This window comes from Impatiens glandulifera, chromosome 8 (genome assembly GCF_907164915.1).
Source record: "Impatiens glandulifera chromosome 8, dImpGla2.1, whole genome shotgun sequence".
Lineage (NCBI taxonomy): Eukaryota > Viridiplantae > Streptophyta > Magnoliopsida > Ericales > Balsaminaceae > Impatiens > Impatiens glandulifera.
The window spans coordinates 47,104,693-47,123,220 of NC_061869.1; the positions used below are offsets into that span (position 1 = coordinate 47,104,693).

The following is an 18,528-nucleotide window of genomic DNA, read 5'->3' on the forward strand; positions in this document are numbered from 1 at the left end:
ATTTCCTCCACATTCTCATCTACATTAACTATATTAATTTCTTCAGCATTTATCGCTTCAGTGGAGTCTAAATTTTTAGAAGCTTTTGTTCTTTTAACAAACTTGTCAAGCGCACCACTTTGAGATTTAACAAATTGTTCTTCTAATTCTTTCCTTTTTCGTTTTTCATATCCAGATAAATATTTTTTCGGCGCCATCAAACAAGTAAACTATTTTCAAAGATCTTTACGGCTTAACCACACAAATACACAATCTCAAAACAAAGCATAAAAATAAATAACAATCAAACCCTGATGTTGAATTTTCACTTTTAATGGTTAAACCTTACCTCAAGGCTCAACCTAGCGAAACAGAGCCACCGTCGAAATTATTTTGTTGTCGGTTTCGTTGTCGGTTTCGTTGTGAGTTTCGTTGTCGGTTTCATTGTCGATGTAGGATACAGAGATTGAGAGAGACAGACAGTGAGACAGACAATAGGGTTTTCAATTTTTTGTTTTGATAGTGTTAGTTTGTTTCTCTATTTGGGCTATAGATCCATGGGCCAAAAAATCTAACATAATAAAAAAAATTAAAGAATAAGAAACTAAAAATCCTTACTAATACCTAGCATATATAAAAAAAAATGGGCCCCTTTTGGTCCTAGACCCTAGGCCGTGGCCTAGGCTGCCTACCCCTCCGGGTCGGGCCTGGATGATAGTAATGACAAGAAAGAATGACTAGAGGAGAAAACATGCAATGATAATTACTTCCTAATGGATAACTAATGTAGCTCAACTGAAACAAAAGTATCTGAGAATATGTTTCTTAAATGGATAGAACCTAAAAATAAAAGATATGTATTCAAAAAGGTTAGGGAAGACAAATTCATCTCTCATCTAACTCTAACTCTAACTCGGCACAAAATTCAAATTAAACTCTTGTTTGCTATAACATTTCTTCTATTGTTTCCTCTTTTGGATTCATCTCTAGTGAACAATACTGATACTAGGGTGATACTAAGGTGAAGGTGTCAGATCCAAACAACCTCCATCACAAATGAGTGTTATGGTGTGGAACTATGAGGATATTGTAAGAGTTTGAATTAGTCTTTAGCATTTAAAATTTGAATTAGTCTTTAACATTTAGAGTTTAAATTAATCTTTAGTATTTTAATAATCTCCTAGATGGTAGAAGTCATATTTTCGTATGTTTAATTTGCACTAGCATGTCTTTTAGAAGACTTTGTCTTTAGAAAACTTTGTCTAAACTATTGGCTATTTAAGTCTTATTTCTTATGCATAATAAAATATCGAAGTATTCTAGTTCTTTTGTTCTCTGAGTTCTACAAATTCTGTTATCAAAGTTAAAATTAAAATAAAAGAGACACACGGGTGAGTGGAATAGGAGAATCAAGCAATTTTTCAACACCATGCATTCCGAAATTTGACGGAGATTATGATCATTGGAGTCTTATCATGGAGAATATCTTAAAATCAAAGGAATATTTCATGGTGGTGAGAGATGGAGTCACTGAGCAAGAGGATGAGGAAACGTTGGCAGAAGCACAAAAGAAGGCTCTTAACGAGGCGAGATTGAAGGATTTAAAAGCGAAGAACTATCTCTTTAGCGCGATTGATAAATCTATTCTCAAATCAATCTCGCTAAAGGAAACTTCCAAGCAATTGTGGGACTTGATGAAAACTAAATACCAAGGAAACACAAGAGTGAAGCGTTCTCAATTATAAACGTTAAGAAGAACCATTGAGCTATTAGAGATGAAGACTAGAGAATACATCAACGATTATTTTTTCAAGGGTAATGGTGGTGGCCAATGATATGAGAAACTACATGGATGATATAAATGACGTCAAAATCGTGGAGAAGATTTTGCGCACCTTAACCGAAAACTTCACTTACATTGTGTGTACACTCACTGTCGATGCTATGCAGAGTTCGTTACTAGTGCATGATTCAAAGATGAAGAAACCAAGTGTCATTGGAGAAGAGCAAGCAATGAAGGTTTCTCGTGAAGGAGGAAGAGGACAAGGTAAAGGAAGAATGAGCCTAGGAATAGGTCAAGACAGGAAAAAGCTTCGCTAGAGGAAGAAGCTTCGATAAGTCCACTATTGAGTGCTATAATTGCCATAAACTTGAACATTTTCAAATTGAATGTTCAAGCTGTGATGAGAAAGCTAATTATGCTGAGGCATATGATGAAGAAGAATACATGATGCTAATGGCTCTAAAAAAATGATCATGAAGCATTGCTAATGATTCTCACAGGAAACGAGAAGGGCGAAGAAGAATGTTTCATGGATTCGGGTTGCAACAACATTATATGTGAAAAAAATCTTAATTCTCCACTCTTGATGAAGAATTTCGTCATTCAATGAATCTAGGAAACAACTATCAACTGAAGGTGATGAGAAAAGGAAAAGTGAGTGTGCATGTGAATGGGAGATCACTCACGATCACTGATGTGTATTATGTACTTGATCTGAAAACTAATCTCTTCAGTATCGGGGCAGTTCCTTGAGAAAGAATGTGAAGTGCTGATGAAACAACGAACCTGCAAGCTATATCATCCAAAGTTGGGTCTGATCACGGAGTCGAAGATGACAACAAATAGGTTGTTAAAGATCATAGCAACCAAAAATTTAAAAATTGCGATGTTGAAATGTTTACAAGCGGCTACAATTGATGAATTTCAGCTTTGGCATCGCAGGTATGGACATCTCAATCATAAAGGCTTGATAACTCTCAAATATCATAACATGGTGAAAGAAACTTCACACCTAAAGCCATCAGAGGAAGCAGAGAAGTGTGTGAGTTGTTTGGTAGAGAAATGTCATAGAGAAAATATCCCAAAGAAGAGTATGTGGTGCGCGCCACGAAAATTGCGGCTGATACATTCAGATCTTTGCTGACCATTCTCTTCAACATCAAACAATGATAAGAAATACATCCTTACATTCACCTATTATTACAATAGAAGGATATATTTTTTGTCGAATAAATCTTTGATGACTCGTCATCTGGCTCACAGCATCTCCAGATCTCTTTCATGCAGCAATCACATATTTTGTCCTTTCATTTTCTTCAATCAACGATTGGACTGTCTCCCTGAGCTTCTCATTCTCAGATGATAGTTCAATAGTTCCACCAGTTTGAGTATTTAGCCATGTTGGTACGAGATTTGACAAATTCCTATACTCAATGACCATGTCATTGAGTGCAGTGATCAAGTCTTCTCGGGAGAAATCCTCAAAGGCAAAGTCGAATACCTCTTTCTCGTTTGCCATAAGAAATCTAATTCCTTCATTATCACTGTCTAAGTCACTATTTGTCTACTGACTTCCACCATCATCAGCTAATAGTGCATTTTGGATCTCCTTGCCTTGACTGTTTGACTGGTGACCTTCCCTTTGATTTTGATAGGTTGGCTTTCGGTCGTCCCTTCTTGGCTTCCGGCATTCCAACCTATAGTTATCTAAGGCATCACAATTAAAACAACGAACGTTAGCTTTGTTACTGTTAGAGTAGTTGTAGTTGTAAGAGTTGGTGGGTTAGTTCTTTTTCATGAACTTTCCGAACTTCATGGCTAGCATGGCCATCGCATCATCGTTGAATTGTTCACCAGAGCTCTTGTAGCTGTTGATGTTGAGGCTTCATCTTCATTTCTTGCGTTCATCTCGAACTCATATGCTTTCAGATCTTCAAAGACATCTTGTAACTTCATCTTGTGAAGACCTTTTGATTCTCTCATCACTATGGTTTTGATATCCCAAGCGCTAGGAAGCGATCTTAGAGCTTTGACAATCGTTTCTTTGTTGTCGTATTTCTTTACAAGAAGTGAGAGTTCATTCACAACACTTGTGAAACAGTCACCAAATTCCTTCATTGTTTCTCCGGGGCGCATCTTGATATTTTCAAACTTTTGAGTGGCCACCATGATCTTATTTTCTTTGGTTCGCTCATTTCCTTCGTGAAACTGGATGACTGTCTCCCACACTTCTTTTGCAGTATTGCATCCTCTGATTTTGGCAAATGCGTTTCTGTTCAGGGTTTTGTAGATGATATTTCTACAGATATTGTCAAGGTTGTTCCTTCTTCTGTCCTCAGCTGTCCATTCATTCCTTTGCTTATCAATCTTTATTGGACCATGTGAGAGGATGAACATCATTTCATTGTTTATGTCGTGTGTGAATGAATTGTATTCTCATAATTTGTTTCTGTATAAATGAATTAAATGGTATAGATAAATTTATGATACTGATACCGAATCAGTAAAACAATTTCATTTCTAGCCTTCCAAATTTGATAGATAACAAATCACAAAGGAAGCAAATTCATAATTTCTTAAGTGTGAAAGAGCTATATATATTTTGAAAATCCAATTAATGAAGTCCAAAGTCCTAAGTCATTTGAGAATGAGGAATTATGACTATCCAAATGAGAAAGTTTGTGCAAATAAGCCATGAATAAATGTGTGAGAGGGTGATTCATTACAAATATTAAGGATAACAAATTTGATCAACCATAAAATTTATGGTTAGTTAGTTGTAATGCGATCAGACAAAATTCTTCAAATTAGAATTTTTACCTTGTTATAGATTCTTAATTTTAAAAAGACTTTCAATCAAAATTTAGATATTTTGTTTTACAAAACTTTGAAACAAAATAGAATTACAACTTTATCGTCATTAAACTCTAGTTAGAAGTTAGATTCTCTTAAATATATTACACTTGAAATTTGTCAATATCAAATAAGAAAGAGTTTTATCTATTATTTAAGGGAAGAAAATAAACCAAATTTAAATTCACATCTGAATTCATATATATTCACGTACTGACATACATATATAAAGAATATTTTAATATTTTGATTAATGAATTTAGCGATGTAATGAATGAGGGTGAGATCGAACAATGTTAAATTTATTTGGGTTATTAAAAAAACTCAACCCGAATAATGTTAACTCTCCACTCTAATGAAAATAAATTAAAAATATTTAAATTTAAAGTTGAAATGTGAATTAAAAATTAAAATATATATATATATATATATAATTAAGAATATTTGATTTAGTACTATATATATATTTTTTTATTTTTAATCTATTAAAATAATTTAATTAAAAATAATCTTATTTAAAAAAAAGTAAAGATCTTGAATTAAAGAAAAAATAAAATATAATTTTATATAAATTTTTGAATAAGATAAGATAGACTCATATTTTTTAGTTTTGTTTTATCAAGTTAGATACACTTATCGGACCTTTAATTATTTTTATTTTTAAATGGGCCTTAGTTAATAATTATACTACATATTTAGTTAGAAAATAAGATAAAGAGGTGTTATAAGATCCAACGGCCCAGATTAGTTCACAATAAGATTAGAAGCAGTTAGGGTTTTGGGGGAAAGTAAACAAGTGAATATGCAGCCGCATATGCATATATATAAATTTGAAGCTATTGAACATCATCATCTTCTTGGAAGTGTGTAGTCAAATCTGACTCTATTTTCATCTCCTCTCTTTCGAGTTCGTTGCCGCCGTCTCCGGTGGTGATCGTATCTCGGCCGGTCTACCTCTCCTCTTTATCCATATCAAAAAGAAAAAAAAGCTTCATTCTTTAAGCATTCATCTATTTTCCTCTTGATTCGTCCGTCTGTCTTGTTTTTAGGTATACAATAATCAGAGGAGAGGTAGGAGAGAGGCAAAAACCCAAAAAAATTTGAAAAATCTTTCAAAAACAAAATATCCTCTAGGTTTCTGTAGATCCAAATGGCTCAGGTTCAGGTTCAATCTCAGGCTACAAACGCTGCTGCTGCTTCTGCTGCTGATGCTAACCAGTTTGTTACCACTTCGCTTTATGTCTGCGACCTTGATCAGAATGTCACTGATTCGCAGCTCTACGACACATTCAACCAGGTTGGTCAGGTCATCTCCGTTCGCGTTTGTAGGGATATCGCCACTCACCGCTCGCTTGGTTATGGTTATGTCAACTTCGGCAATCCGATTGATGGTAAATCTTTTCATATTGTTACTATCATCAACTGTTAGCTAGATAGATAGCTAGGTTTATAATTGTTAAGATGTTTACTGTGGATACAATTTGGAAGATTAGACACCAAATATCTAATGTGTGCCTTTAATTATGGTCAATGACATGTTTTTATAGTAAATGTTGTAATTAGTTTGTATTTGATTCACAATTCACACCCAGCTTCACTTATGCTTAAAACATTGTTTGAAAACAAATGGGTTATGGTTGATAACCCATTTAGTCCCAATCAAAAACCCTAGTTTGAGTTGGAGTTGGAGCTTGTTTGGTGTAGTTTAGCTTATAAACAGAACTTGTGAATCTTGTAAACTTAAGCTTAACCCTATCTGTCATGAAATTTCGTGAACTAGTGTATATCGAAAACTCCTTTCTGGAGTTAATGATGAAATTCATATTACATACCTAAATAGTGGGGTACTGGAGTTTCTGTAACTAGTGAGATTTACTAATTCTTTGGTCCTTTTATATTATAATCTCGTTGTTCACAGCTGCCAAGGCATTGGATCAGTTGAACTTCACACCTCTCAATGGAAAGCTTATCAGGATAATGTACTCCCGTCGTGACCCTACTGTCCGCAGAAGCGGCTCTGGAAATATTTTCATTAAGGTATGCATTATGCATTGATTTGTTTGTTGGAATTGGTCGTCCAATTCTTAGTATATTTGTTGTTTGAGCATGTAAAATAGAGTTTTGAAACTTTAATTACAATGGAATTAAAATGTGTGCTTTTATCCTTTTGCAGAACTTGGACAAGTCAATTGATCACAAGCAATTACATGACATCTTTTCATCATTCGGGACCATCCTCTCATGCAAAGTAGCTACAGATTCCTCCGGGCTGTCAAAGGGTTATGGTTTTGTACAATTTGATGGTGACGAAGCTTCCCAAAAAGCTATAGCAAAACTGAATGGTATGCTAGTGAATGATAAGCCAGTTTTTGTTGGGCCATTCCTTCGCAAGCAAGAACGTGACATGGCTGTTTACAAGTTCACTAATGTCTTTGTGAAAAATCTATCTGAGTCAACCTCTGAAGAAGATCTAAAGAAGATATTCAGTGAATTTGGACCAGTTACGAGTGTTGTAGTCATGAGGGATACTGATGGAGGCTCCAAGTGCTTTGGTTTTGTCAACTTTGAGAACGCGGATGCTGCTGCGAAATCGGTGGAGTCTCTGAATGGTAAGAAGTTTGACAACAAGGAGTGGTATGTTGGAAAAGCTCAGAAGAAATCCGAAAGGGAGCAAGAATTGAAAAATAAAATTGAGCAAAGTGTTAAAGAGGTGACTGATAATTCTAAAGGGCTAAATCTTTATGTAAAGAACCTTGATGAAAGCATTAATGATGAAAATCTTAAGGATTTGTTTGATCAGTATGGCACTATTACATCAAGCAAGGTTTGTATCCATTCAATGTTTCTTGTTTATATGAATTTAATCCATTTGCCAAAAGTTGATACATGTTAACCCTGGCTTGAGTGTAGGTTATGCTAGACCCTAGTGGGATAAGCAAAGGATCGGGATTTGTAGCATTTTCTACTCCTGAAGAGGCAAATAAAGCAGTAAGTTGATGCACCATATTTTGTTCACTTAGAGCTTGTTTGATGTAGGGTTTTATTTTTGTTAAATATTCTGTTATTTTGAAAAAGACCTTGTTTGATGAAAAATGGGAATTATTTTGGATTATTTAGGTTAAAGGATTGACGAAAATATTCATTGTTTTGATATTTTAAAATGTTATAAAAACTAAAGGAACAGTTATATTAGTTGTTGATTTGATGAAGTAATGTTATAAAACATAAAGTAATGGTGTTTTATTATTTTAGTTGTTGATTTGAGGTGAATGATTAATGATTGGATTATGGACCATCGTTTATCAAACCAGGCCTTCAATTTTTCCCTTATGAATTATACTTTTATAAAGAAATGTGAATTTTATAAACCTTGTTTGATGTTGTTTTTGAGATTAACTTTAAATAACCCACTATCCAAACATTAATCTATTCATCAATTACATCATATGTAAATAATTAACAAAAATACCCTATTTTTTATATTAATTATATATTTATCCAAATAATATGATCTTCTTTAACATGAGTAAAAAAGGTTTTTGTATATTTTTCTATGAATTCTACCTTTATAAAATAAAAGTGAAAGATCTTATTTATTTCTTTGTAGCTCCTGGAGATGAATGGCAAGATGAGCCATGGCAAACCCTTGTATGTTGCTCATGCACAAAAGAAAGAAGACAGGAGAGCTAGATTGCAGGTAAATTTGCTAAACTCATTGAGAAATGAGAATCACCATGGAACCTCAATATATGAACTTCTCACATGCTTCGTTTGAATTAAAATTTTATCTCAATTGCCAATATAAATAGTTTTACTAAAGAAAATGATAATGGGCTTTACATGAAATTTTAATTATATTTCTTCTGATGGCCCCATCCACAATTTGTGGTTATTTTCAAATATACTTCTAATCTCTTTCCATTCAAGTCAATGATAAGAATTCCAAAATATCTCAAGTTTAAGATAACAATTATTTGTTTATTCATTATATATTAATACTTTTAATGTCTTTCTATCTGAATAATCTGATTTTCCATCACCTATGCCGAACATAGTTATTTGAAAATAACCCCAGATCAAACAAGATGTATTATGTTTGTTAAAAGATGATCTTGTTATTTGATTTCAGGTGCAGTTTTCACAAATGCGTCCAATAGCTTCCATTTCTCCTAGAATGCCTATTTATCCTCCAGGTGGTCCAGGTCTTGGACAACAGATATTTTATGGACAACCCCCTGTGATGCCTCCCCAAGTACGTAATCATCATTATTCTTTTCTATTCAACTGTTTACTATTTAAGCATGTTCAGCTTTAAATTTAATTTACACTTTTTTTTCCATGTGAATGGATCAAAATAACTAAAAATAACTCATTTTTTCATAAAAAAAAGTAAGTTTAATCTTGGATGATCAAATCCTTCATCAAATTATTTTATATAAGCTATTAAAATACCCTTATTTTTATTTTGCATAGCATTTAAACAGTAAGAGTATTCTATATAACACATTTTCTCCTTAATTTAATATTTACAGACTTAAAGATTAATTTGTTTTGTTTTATTTTGGGGCAGGCTGGATTTGGGTATCAGCAGCAGTTAGTTCCAGGTATGAGGCCTGGCTCCCCAAATTTCTTCATGCCGATGGTTCAGCCGCGTCCAGGAGGTGCTAGACCTCGACCTGTCCAACAGCCTCTTCCTATGATGCAGCAGCAAGTTAGTGTGAATTATTTCAGATAATTATAATTTTGTATTTCTGGACTGATGGAATATATATAACAGATGATGCCAAGAGGAGGAATGAGTGGCTATAGGTACCCACCTGGCCGAGGTGGAATGGTGCCTATGCGTGATAATGTTGGTATATCTCATCAGCAGCAGCAGCCTATCCCAATTCAGGCTTTGGCTTCTGCTCTCGCCAATGCTCCCCCTTTTGACCAAAGAACGGTTAGAAATTCTTTACCTTTACTTCTCATCTCATAAGTGTTTATTATTTTAAGAGAATGAAAAGCTTAGTTTTTTTATCATTTGGCATGGCAGATGCTAGGAGAGAGCCTGTACCCTCTTGTGGAGAATGTTGAACGGGAGAATGCAGCGAAGGTAACAGGGATGCTTTTGGAGATGGATCAGACTGAAGTTCTACACTTGCTCGAAGCTCCAGAGGCTCTCCATGCTAAGGTAGCGGAGGCTATGGAAGTTCTGAGGAATGTTCAGCAGCAACAGGCAACTGCTGCAGCTACTTCTACTGTTGCTGGATCATCATCCCCAACTCATCAGCTTGCAGCTTTGTCTTTGGATTGAAAATGAATTATGTTTCTTTTAGACAAGAGTTTGTTTGGGACCCATCTCAAACTTCTTATTTTGCTGTTTTGAAAGACTTTTTCTTTTATTTGCATTAAACTGACTGATTTTTGTTTTGTTTTTGTCATGATCTAAAACTGGTTTTGATTGTGTTTCTAAACTTTGGAACTATTTTATCTTTTGCATATTTTGAAACTATTTTTTATTTTAATATTGTCAGTGATGGGTTTTTATTAGTTTTGTTATGTTCAAATTCTGATTCAGGTTGATCTTATCTAGAAAGTATATTTATATTTCATATGTTTAGAATAGTAGTTTTATATTTTTAGTTTAAATCATTCTAAGTTTTGAAAGATAGTTTGTTTCTTTTTAGAAATCAACATATCAAATTGTAAATTTTCTTTTTAGAATCTATTTATTATGTAAAAAATTAATAAAATTATTTAATATTTTAGTTCAAAGACTTTAGTTAATAAATTAGTTAGAATAATTTAGATACCACTCTTTTTAAAAACATAATTAGTTAATTTATATTTTTTTAGTTTAAATTATTTTTTTTTAATAATTTTAACATTTTAAAATTATTTTTATTGAACTGTATTTATTTTATTTTTTTATTTAATAATATTTTTAAAAATAATATAATTAATATTATTAATTAAAATAATAAATATTTATGAATTATTTAAAATATTTCTAAATATTTTTATTTGATATTTTAATATATATATATATATTATATAGTATTTATTTATAAATTTATTTTATATATATTTATATTAATAATTTTAAAATATAATACAAAATAAAATAATTAATAATTTTAATATTTATATTTTATTTTATAATATAAATAATTTTATTGCAATTAAACCACTCTTGTCTTCTTATAATACATAAAACATTTAAAGACAAAAATATATTAAATTACTTTCAAATATTTATTGTATATAAGAATAATTAAATATTAATACAAAATATTGATATATTATTATATATATATATATATATATATATTATCATATATAATTATATTATTTAAACAATATAATATTATTAAATGAAAAAGTTTGAAATAAAAATATATTAAATATAAAAAAGCAGAAATAATAAATAAATTTAAAAGTTGGAAACAAAATAATAAAAATATATATTAACTTAACTATTTTAAGTTTGAAAGTTAATAAGAGAATATTTCATACTTATTTAACTCTACATATAACACAATGTGATACTATATATTTTGAAAAATGTTTTAAAATTTCATACAAAGTTCTCATAAAATTATCATTTACCTCTTAAATTATCATCTAAAACGAATTATTATTTCAAAAATAAAACTCAAAACTCAAAATAAAAAAATAAAGTTAAGGGTTAAGATTAAGATTAGAGCTATATGTCAAGGCCCATTGTAGGGGAATTTGAGCAAATGACCCTAAAAACAGGTCTAAATGCATATGGTGTGGGGATAATTTAAATATATTTTTTTAATGACATTTATACCCTTGCTGTTAGGAATTTCAAGTTGAATAATACTTTCCTATTGAAATCAATTGATCTAATTAATTTTACAAGTCAACCAAATCATACTAGCAGATCAGCAAAGTAATAAAGAACACCAGATTTATGTGGAAAACCCTCTCAACACGAAAAGTAAAAACCACGGGGCAAAACTAACAGATTTCACTAATCAGTAAGAAACCGATACAATTGTTCTTCTCAACTTTAAACCTAAATTATCATCTAAAACCAATTATTATTTCAAAAATAAAACTCAAAACTCAAAATAAAAAAATAAAGTTAAGGGTTAAGATTAAGATTAGAGCTATATGTCAAGGCCCATTGTAGGGGAATTTGAGCAAATGACCCTAAAAACAGGTCTAAATGCGTATGGTGTGGGGATAATTTAAATAGCGCTGATAACCCCTATTTTTTTAATGACATTTATACCCTTGCTGTTAGGAATTTCAAGTTGAATAATACTTTCCTATTGAAATCAATTGATCTAATTAATTTTACAAGTCAACCAAATCATACTAGCAGATCAGCAAAGTAATAAAGAACACCAGATTTATATGGAAAACCCTCTCAACACGGAAAGTAAAACCACGGGGCAAAACCAACAGATTTCACTAATCAGTAAGAAACCGATACAATTGTTCTTCTCAACTTTAAACCTAAAGTTGAAGTATACATACAAAGAAACTAATTTCATTCAAACCCAAACAAATCTAGGTTTGAGAAAACATGAAATTCCCTTTACAAGTAAGAGAGAAATGAACCTGAGGGTAATCGAGACAAAGAAGGTGATACTCTGTTCTCCTTCTTTTCTTCTTCCTCTATATCTTCTTCTTTTCTTCTTCCTCTGTATTTTCTTCACTCTGTTTCTCTTGATCTCTTCACAGAACTCTCACTGAAAATTGTGGTAGAGAGAGAAACAAAATTAGGGTTTATTTGGTTTTTATATTGCCTAATTGGGCTGGACCCATAAGGCCCAACAATCTCCCCCTCCAGCCCACGGAGAGAAGCACATCGATTTTCAAGTCATCACTTGGTATTCACGCCGACAAGCCGACAACAAAGCTCAAACTTGTCTTTTGGAACTATCTTCGTAAACATGTTTGATGGATTCTTATCAGTGTGAATTTTTTTCAGCTTCATCTGCTGGCTTTCTATTGCATCTCTTAACCAATGAAATCTCACATCAATATGCTTAGTTCTGGAATGATATGTAGCATTCTTGCTCAAATCTATAGCACTCTGGCTATCACAGAAAACAACTGCATCTTCTTGTTGCATACCAAGCTCCAAGATAAATCTAATCAACCACAATAGCTCTTTACCAGCTTCAGTGGCTGCAATGTATTCTGCTTCTGTGGTTGAAAAAGCCACACATTTCTGCAATTTGGATTGCCATGACACGGTTCCCCCTGCAAAAGTAAACACATAACCTGAAGTGGATTTTCTGTGATCCAGATCTCCAGGCATATCAGAATCAGTGTAACCTTCTAGCACATGTTCACCATTTCCAAAACTCAAACACAAATTGGAAGTGCCTCTTAGATATCTAAGAATCCATTTCACTGCTTCCCAATGTTGTTTTCCTGGATTAGAAAGGAATCTGCTTACCACACCGACTGCATAAGCTATATCTGGCCTAGTGCAAACCATTGCATACATCAAAATCCCTACAGCTGAGGAGTATGACACACTTGACATTTCATCCTTTTCTTTTTCTGTTGATGGACACAACTTCTTGCTCAATTTCAAATGGCTAGGAAGTGGACAACTTACTTTCTTTGCTCCTTGCATGTTGAATCTTTCAAGCACCCTTTCAATATACTTCTCTTGTGACAACCAAAGTCTCTTAGCCTTTCTGTCACGAGTAATCTTCATGCCCAATATCTGGCGTGTTTGACCCATGTCTTTCATTTCAAATGTCTTGGACATCTCTTTCTTCAATATATCTATAAACAGAGCATCCTGTCCTGCAATCAACATGTCATCAACATAAAGTAAAAGGATTATAAATTTTCCATTAGGAAATCTTTTGAAGAAAACACATGGATCTACCTTGGTTTTCTGGTACCCATGACTCATCATAAAGGAGTCAAATTTCTTGTACCACTGTCTCGGGGCTTATTTCAAACCATATAGACTCTTCTTCAATTTGCAAACCATGTTCTCTTTTTCTTTCACTTCAAATCCATCTGGTTGCACCATATAGATCTTTTCTTCAAGGTTACCATGAAGGAATGCAGTTTTTACATCAAGTTGTTCAAGTTCAAGATCTAGGTCAGATACTAGACCTAACACTGCACGAATGGAAGTCATCTTTACCACTGGTGAGAAAATTTCCTCAAAGTCGATGCCCTGTTTCTGTCCAAAACCCTTTACAACCAGTCGGGCTTTGTACTTCATAAGTTCTCCATTTTCATCTCTCTTTAGCTTGAACACCCTATTATTTCTCAAGGCCTTTCTGCCCTTAGGAAGCTCCACAAGCTCATATGTGTCATTTTCTTGCAATGACTTCATCTCGTCTTTCATTGCATCATGCCACTTAACTTTGTCTTTATGAGCTTGTGCCTCCTGAAAACTTTCTGACTCTCCTTCTTCTGTCAACAGGATATACTCTGAAGAAGGGTATCTTTTAGAAGGTTTGTGCTCTCTTTCTGATCTTCTTACTTGGGGCTCTTCTGGCTCCACTTGATGATGTTGCTCCCCCTGCATAGAAGCATCATTAACAATATCATCATCATTACTACCATTCATGTCAGAGGTTTCTTCAGCAACTTCTTCATCATGTTCATCTTCATTTGTTACTGCTGACTGTACATATGAAGGAACTGGTATGAGTTCTATGAACTCATCAACCCTCTCCAAATTCTCGTTGATTTCTAGACTTATCCCTGTCTGACCTTCAAAGAACACAACATCTCTGCACATGAAAATTCTCTTCTTTTCTGAGTCCCATAACCTGTACCCAAATTCTTCATTTCCATATCCAAGGAAAATACATGGAGTTGCTTTATCATCCAACTTGGATCTTTGTTCCTTTGGAATATGCACATATGCTTTGCATCCAAACACCCTTAGTTGTGAGTATGAAACATTCTTCTTAGATCATACTGTTTCTGGTATCTCGAAATTCAAAGGAACATATGGCGACCTGTTTATGAGATAGCAGACTGTGCGAACTACTTCTCCCCAAAATTGTTTTGGCAACTTTGCCATCTTCAGCATGCATCTCACCTTTTCTACAATGGTGCGATTAATTCTCTCAGCCACACAATATTGCTGCGGAGTTCCAGGCACTATCTTCTCATGTCGAATACCATATTTGGTACAGTATGCTTTAAATTCCTTGGAGGTATACTCTCCCCCGTTATCAGAGCGAAGACATTTCAGCTTACTGTCTGTCTCTCTTTCTACCATGACATGGAACTCTTGAAAGTAATTGAATACCTGGTCTTTTGTTCTCATAAAATAAACTCACACCTTTCTAGACGCATCATCAATAAATGTTAAAAAATATCGATTGCCACCCAATGACTCCACTTCAAAAGGACCACACACATCAGAATAAATCAAGTCTAACACATTATGTTTTCTTTCTGATGTCTGACTAAAAGAGACTCGATGTTTCTTACCAAATGGGCAGTAGTCGCATAGATCCAGAACCTCATCTTTGGTTGAGGGGATGTGCAGCTTCCTCACCAGAATTCGCAGCCCTTTCTCACTCATGTGGCCAAGGCGTTGATGCCACAGATTTAGAGAGCTTTCGGCTTGTACTGCATTCAGATCATCTTTGAGTACTTTCACATGTGTTCTGTACAATGAGTGCCACGACTTCCCTTTTGCTACAATCATTGATCCTTTGCTGAGTTTCCATTCACCACCACCAAGATAATGCTTGAATTCATCTTTGTCCAATGCATCACCTGATATCAAATTTAGACGCAAATCAGGAATATGCCGCACATCTTTCAGTGTTAACCGATGCCCATGTTCTGTCTGCAAATAAATGTCACCAATACCCACAATGCTTGAGTGACTAGTATTACCCATCTTCACTGTACCAAGATCTCCAGCCTTGTACGTGGTGAAGAACTCTTTATTCGGTGTAGCATGATAGCAAGCACCTGTATCAACTATCCACTCAACTCCTTGGTGATCTTCTACATGTAGATATTGTTCATTTTCACAAGAAGGAATAACTACATCCTCTGCAGTTACTGTAGCTGTGGTATTTCTGTTTTCATCATCTTTCTTCTGATTTTTGCCTTCATTCTGTAGTCTTTTCCAGGATCTACAATTTTTCTTCATGTGACCTTCTTTACCACAGTGATAACATTATCTTCCCTTAGATTTTGATCTGCCTCTTGACTTGCTATGGCCTCTTGATTGTTGTCGGTGTTCAGCTCTTCCCCTGTTCTCTGTGACTAGGGCCTGTGCACTATTTGTATTAGTTGACTTCCTTCTTGTCTCCTCATTGAACAAGCTGCTAGTAACTATACTCATAGTAAGCACACCATTCGGAGCTGCATTACTAACTGTCACAACCAATGTCTCCCAACTGTCAGGCAATGATCCCAATAGAAATAAGGCTTGTAGCTCATCTTCTAAGGTCATCTCCATCACTAATAATTGATTAATCAAGCTCTGGAACTCGTTTAAATGCTCATCAACACCTGTGCCTTCTCTGAATTTCAGATTTACCAACTTTCGGATCAGAAATGCTTTGTTACCTGCCATTTTCTGCTCATACAATGACTCTAACTTCTTCCATAGCTCATGAGCACTTTTCTCACTTGCTACATGGTGATAAACACTATCATCAAGCCATTGTCTGATTCCGGTTCAGTTTTATCCAATCAGCTTCAGCCATCTCTTTTGGCTTTGCACTATCTCCTTCAACTAGCTCATACAGATCCTTACAATAAAGGATGTCCTCCATTGTGGATTTCCAAATCTTCCAGTTATTGTTTGTCAGCCTGATCATAGTGCTACTGTCTTCCATCTGAACCTGAGAAAAGCACTCTTCAATAGAAAGTAAACCTAACAGCTCTGATACCACTTGTTAGAAATTTCAAGTTGAATAATACTTTCCTATTGAAATCAATTGATCTGATTAATTTCACAAGTCAACCAAATCATACTAGAAGATCAGCAAAGTAATAAAGAACACCAGATTTACGTGGAAAACCCTCTCAACACGGAAGGTAAAAAACCACGGGGCAAAACCAACAGATTTCACTAATCAGTAAGAAACCGATACAATTGTTCTTCTCAACTTTAAACCTAAAGTTGAGGTATACATACAGAGAAACTAATTTCATTCAAACCCAAACAAATCTAGGTTTGAGAAAAATGAAATTCCCTTTACAAGTAAGAGAGAAATGAACCTGAGGGTAATCAAGACAAAGAAGGTGATACTCTGTTCTCCTTCTCTTCTTCTACTCTATATCTTCTTCTCATCTTCTTCCTCTGTATTTCCTTCAATCTGTTTCTCTTGATCTCTTCACAGAACTCTCATTGAAAATTGTGGTAGAGAGAGAAACAAAATTAGGGTTTATTTGGTTTTTATATTGCCTAATTGGGCTGGACCCATAAGGCCCAACACTTGCGTCACGCATCCTCCGACGCAACCCAAACCCTATAAATTCATAATTTTTTTTTTCATTTTTGATACATTTTCTCTCTCATCTAGGTCTTCTCCGTCGGTGAACCCTAATGGCGGAGAAGATTTTCTCTTCTTTTCATCGGCGAAGAACAAATCGAAGAGGCACTATGGACCATTCCACTATATTCAATGACGTAGAGCGGCGAAGAACTTCCAACGGCGAACTGCGGCTCCAACGGCGAACGACGACGGCCAAAAGATAAAATTTCCACTATATTCGTTATATTCGTTTATATTTTGTGTTGTTTTCGTTTACATATGATTGTTTGTGTTGATTTCGTTTATAGAACGTCATTGAATCACTCTGATTCGTTGAATGCAGGTTGGTTGGTAGGTTGATTTGTATATGGGCTCTTCGGTTGGTTGGTTGCGTCACGCAGTTGCGTCACGCAGGTGCGTCACGCAGTTGCGTCACGTAGGTGCGTCACATGGGTGCGTCACACTGTCACGTGTCAAATTTATTTGTATTTTTAGCGGTAATTGGGAATCTAGCCATTTTTGTATAGCTCTTTCATTTACTTTGAGAAAGACGACGAACTTCTCACTACGGTTACTATCGATTCAGATTCTAGTTGAATTGACCGTTTACTAATTTGAAATCCTACTAATTTACTGGTTCTCTATTGAGGATTGGTTACAGGGAGGTATATAAACTATTGAGATTTTTTGGATTTAGTTATTAAATTAAGTTTGGGGTATTTCATTGGTTTTGTTTGGATGCAGTATAAGTCAAGACATGAAGGGGATTTAGTGGTAATTAACTTGCTTCTTTTGATTGTTGTTGTTGGTTCGGTTTTGTGTTTGAATGACTCTTGAACTACTGCTGGTGAACTTTTGATTTGTATGACAACGATGTGTACATTTCTTTACAGATTTTAGGGATGGGCAAGCCAGAACTACTTAGATTTGAGCAAATGTGGATCACAATTTCTTCATGTTCAAACTTCTCCTGCAAAGGAGGGGAAACACAGTCCTACTTCTAGACATATGGAAGTTTTCCACATTATGGGCCTTCTCATAGTTCATCAGGTAGAGTGCAACTAATTATAGTTTGTAAAGTAATTATTTTGTTGTCCTTTCATTTCATTAATTGACAAATTCTGATCATAATGCAGTAATGGACAACCATGCAATAGAAGAATATGACCAAACCTGCTCAAAAGATGTCGAGAATAGATTCACTTGGTGAGCTGCTGGCTAATCTCCCGAAAATTGCTTCTCTCCCATAGTTCTTGTTCAACATTCCAGAGGATTCCAAGATGAACCAAACTAGATAACCTTGAATCTGTTGTTGGGAAAGCTTGTTCTAGTAAATGAATGGTTGTTAAGAGGATTCTGAAATCGAAGTTAATAAGTTGTGTATAGATAATAGGTCTACTGTTTCTAATTTAGTCTTTCCTTTAAATGTACAAGGAATATGTATAGTTTCAATTG

General features: G+C 34.3%; 1 protein-coding gene across 1 annotated transcript; it reads left to right on the forward strand.

Moving 5' to 3' along the window:
• The first annotated feature begins 5,466 nt into the window (after positions 1-5,466).
• On the forward strand, positions 5,467-10,098 carry LOC124911235 (polyadenylate-binding protein 2-like). The gene is made up of 9 exons (XM_047451691.1): positions 5,467-6,006; positions 6,534-6,652; positions 6,789-7,439; positions 7,526-7,603; positions 8,223-8,312; positions 8,745-8,867; positions 9,186-9,326; positions 9,393-9,557; positions 9,651-10,098. Exons 1-9 carry the CDS (start codon positions 5,766-5,768, stop codon positions 9,909-9,911), a joined length of 1,869 nt encoding a protein of 622 aa, XP_047307647.1. The 5' UTR covers positions 5,467-5,765; the 3' UTR covers positions 9,912-10,098.
• The last annotated feature ends 8,430 nt before the right edge of the window (positions 10,099-18,528 follow it).

What these genes read in the sequence shown, in the direction of transcription:
- LOC124911235 (XM_047451691.1), top strand. Translation starts at nt 5,766, where the DNA reads ATGGCTCAGGTTCAGGTTCAATCTCAGGCTACAAACGCTGCTGCTGCT. An exon ending in CTGGAAATATTTTCATTAAG is followed by an intron (nt 6,653 to 6,788) that starts GTATGCATTATG and finishes ATCCTTTTGCAG; the next exon opens with AACTTGGACAAGTCAATTGA. An exon ending in GCACTATTACATCAAGCAAG is followed by an intron (nt 7,440 to 7,525) that starts GTTTGTATCCAT and finishes GCTTGAGTGTAG; the next exon opens with GTTATGCTAGACCCTAGTGG.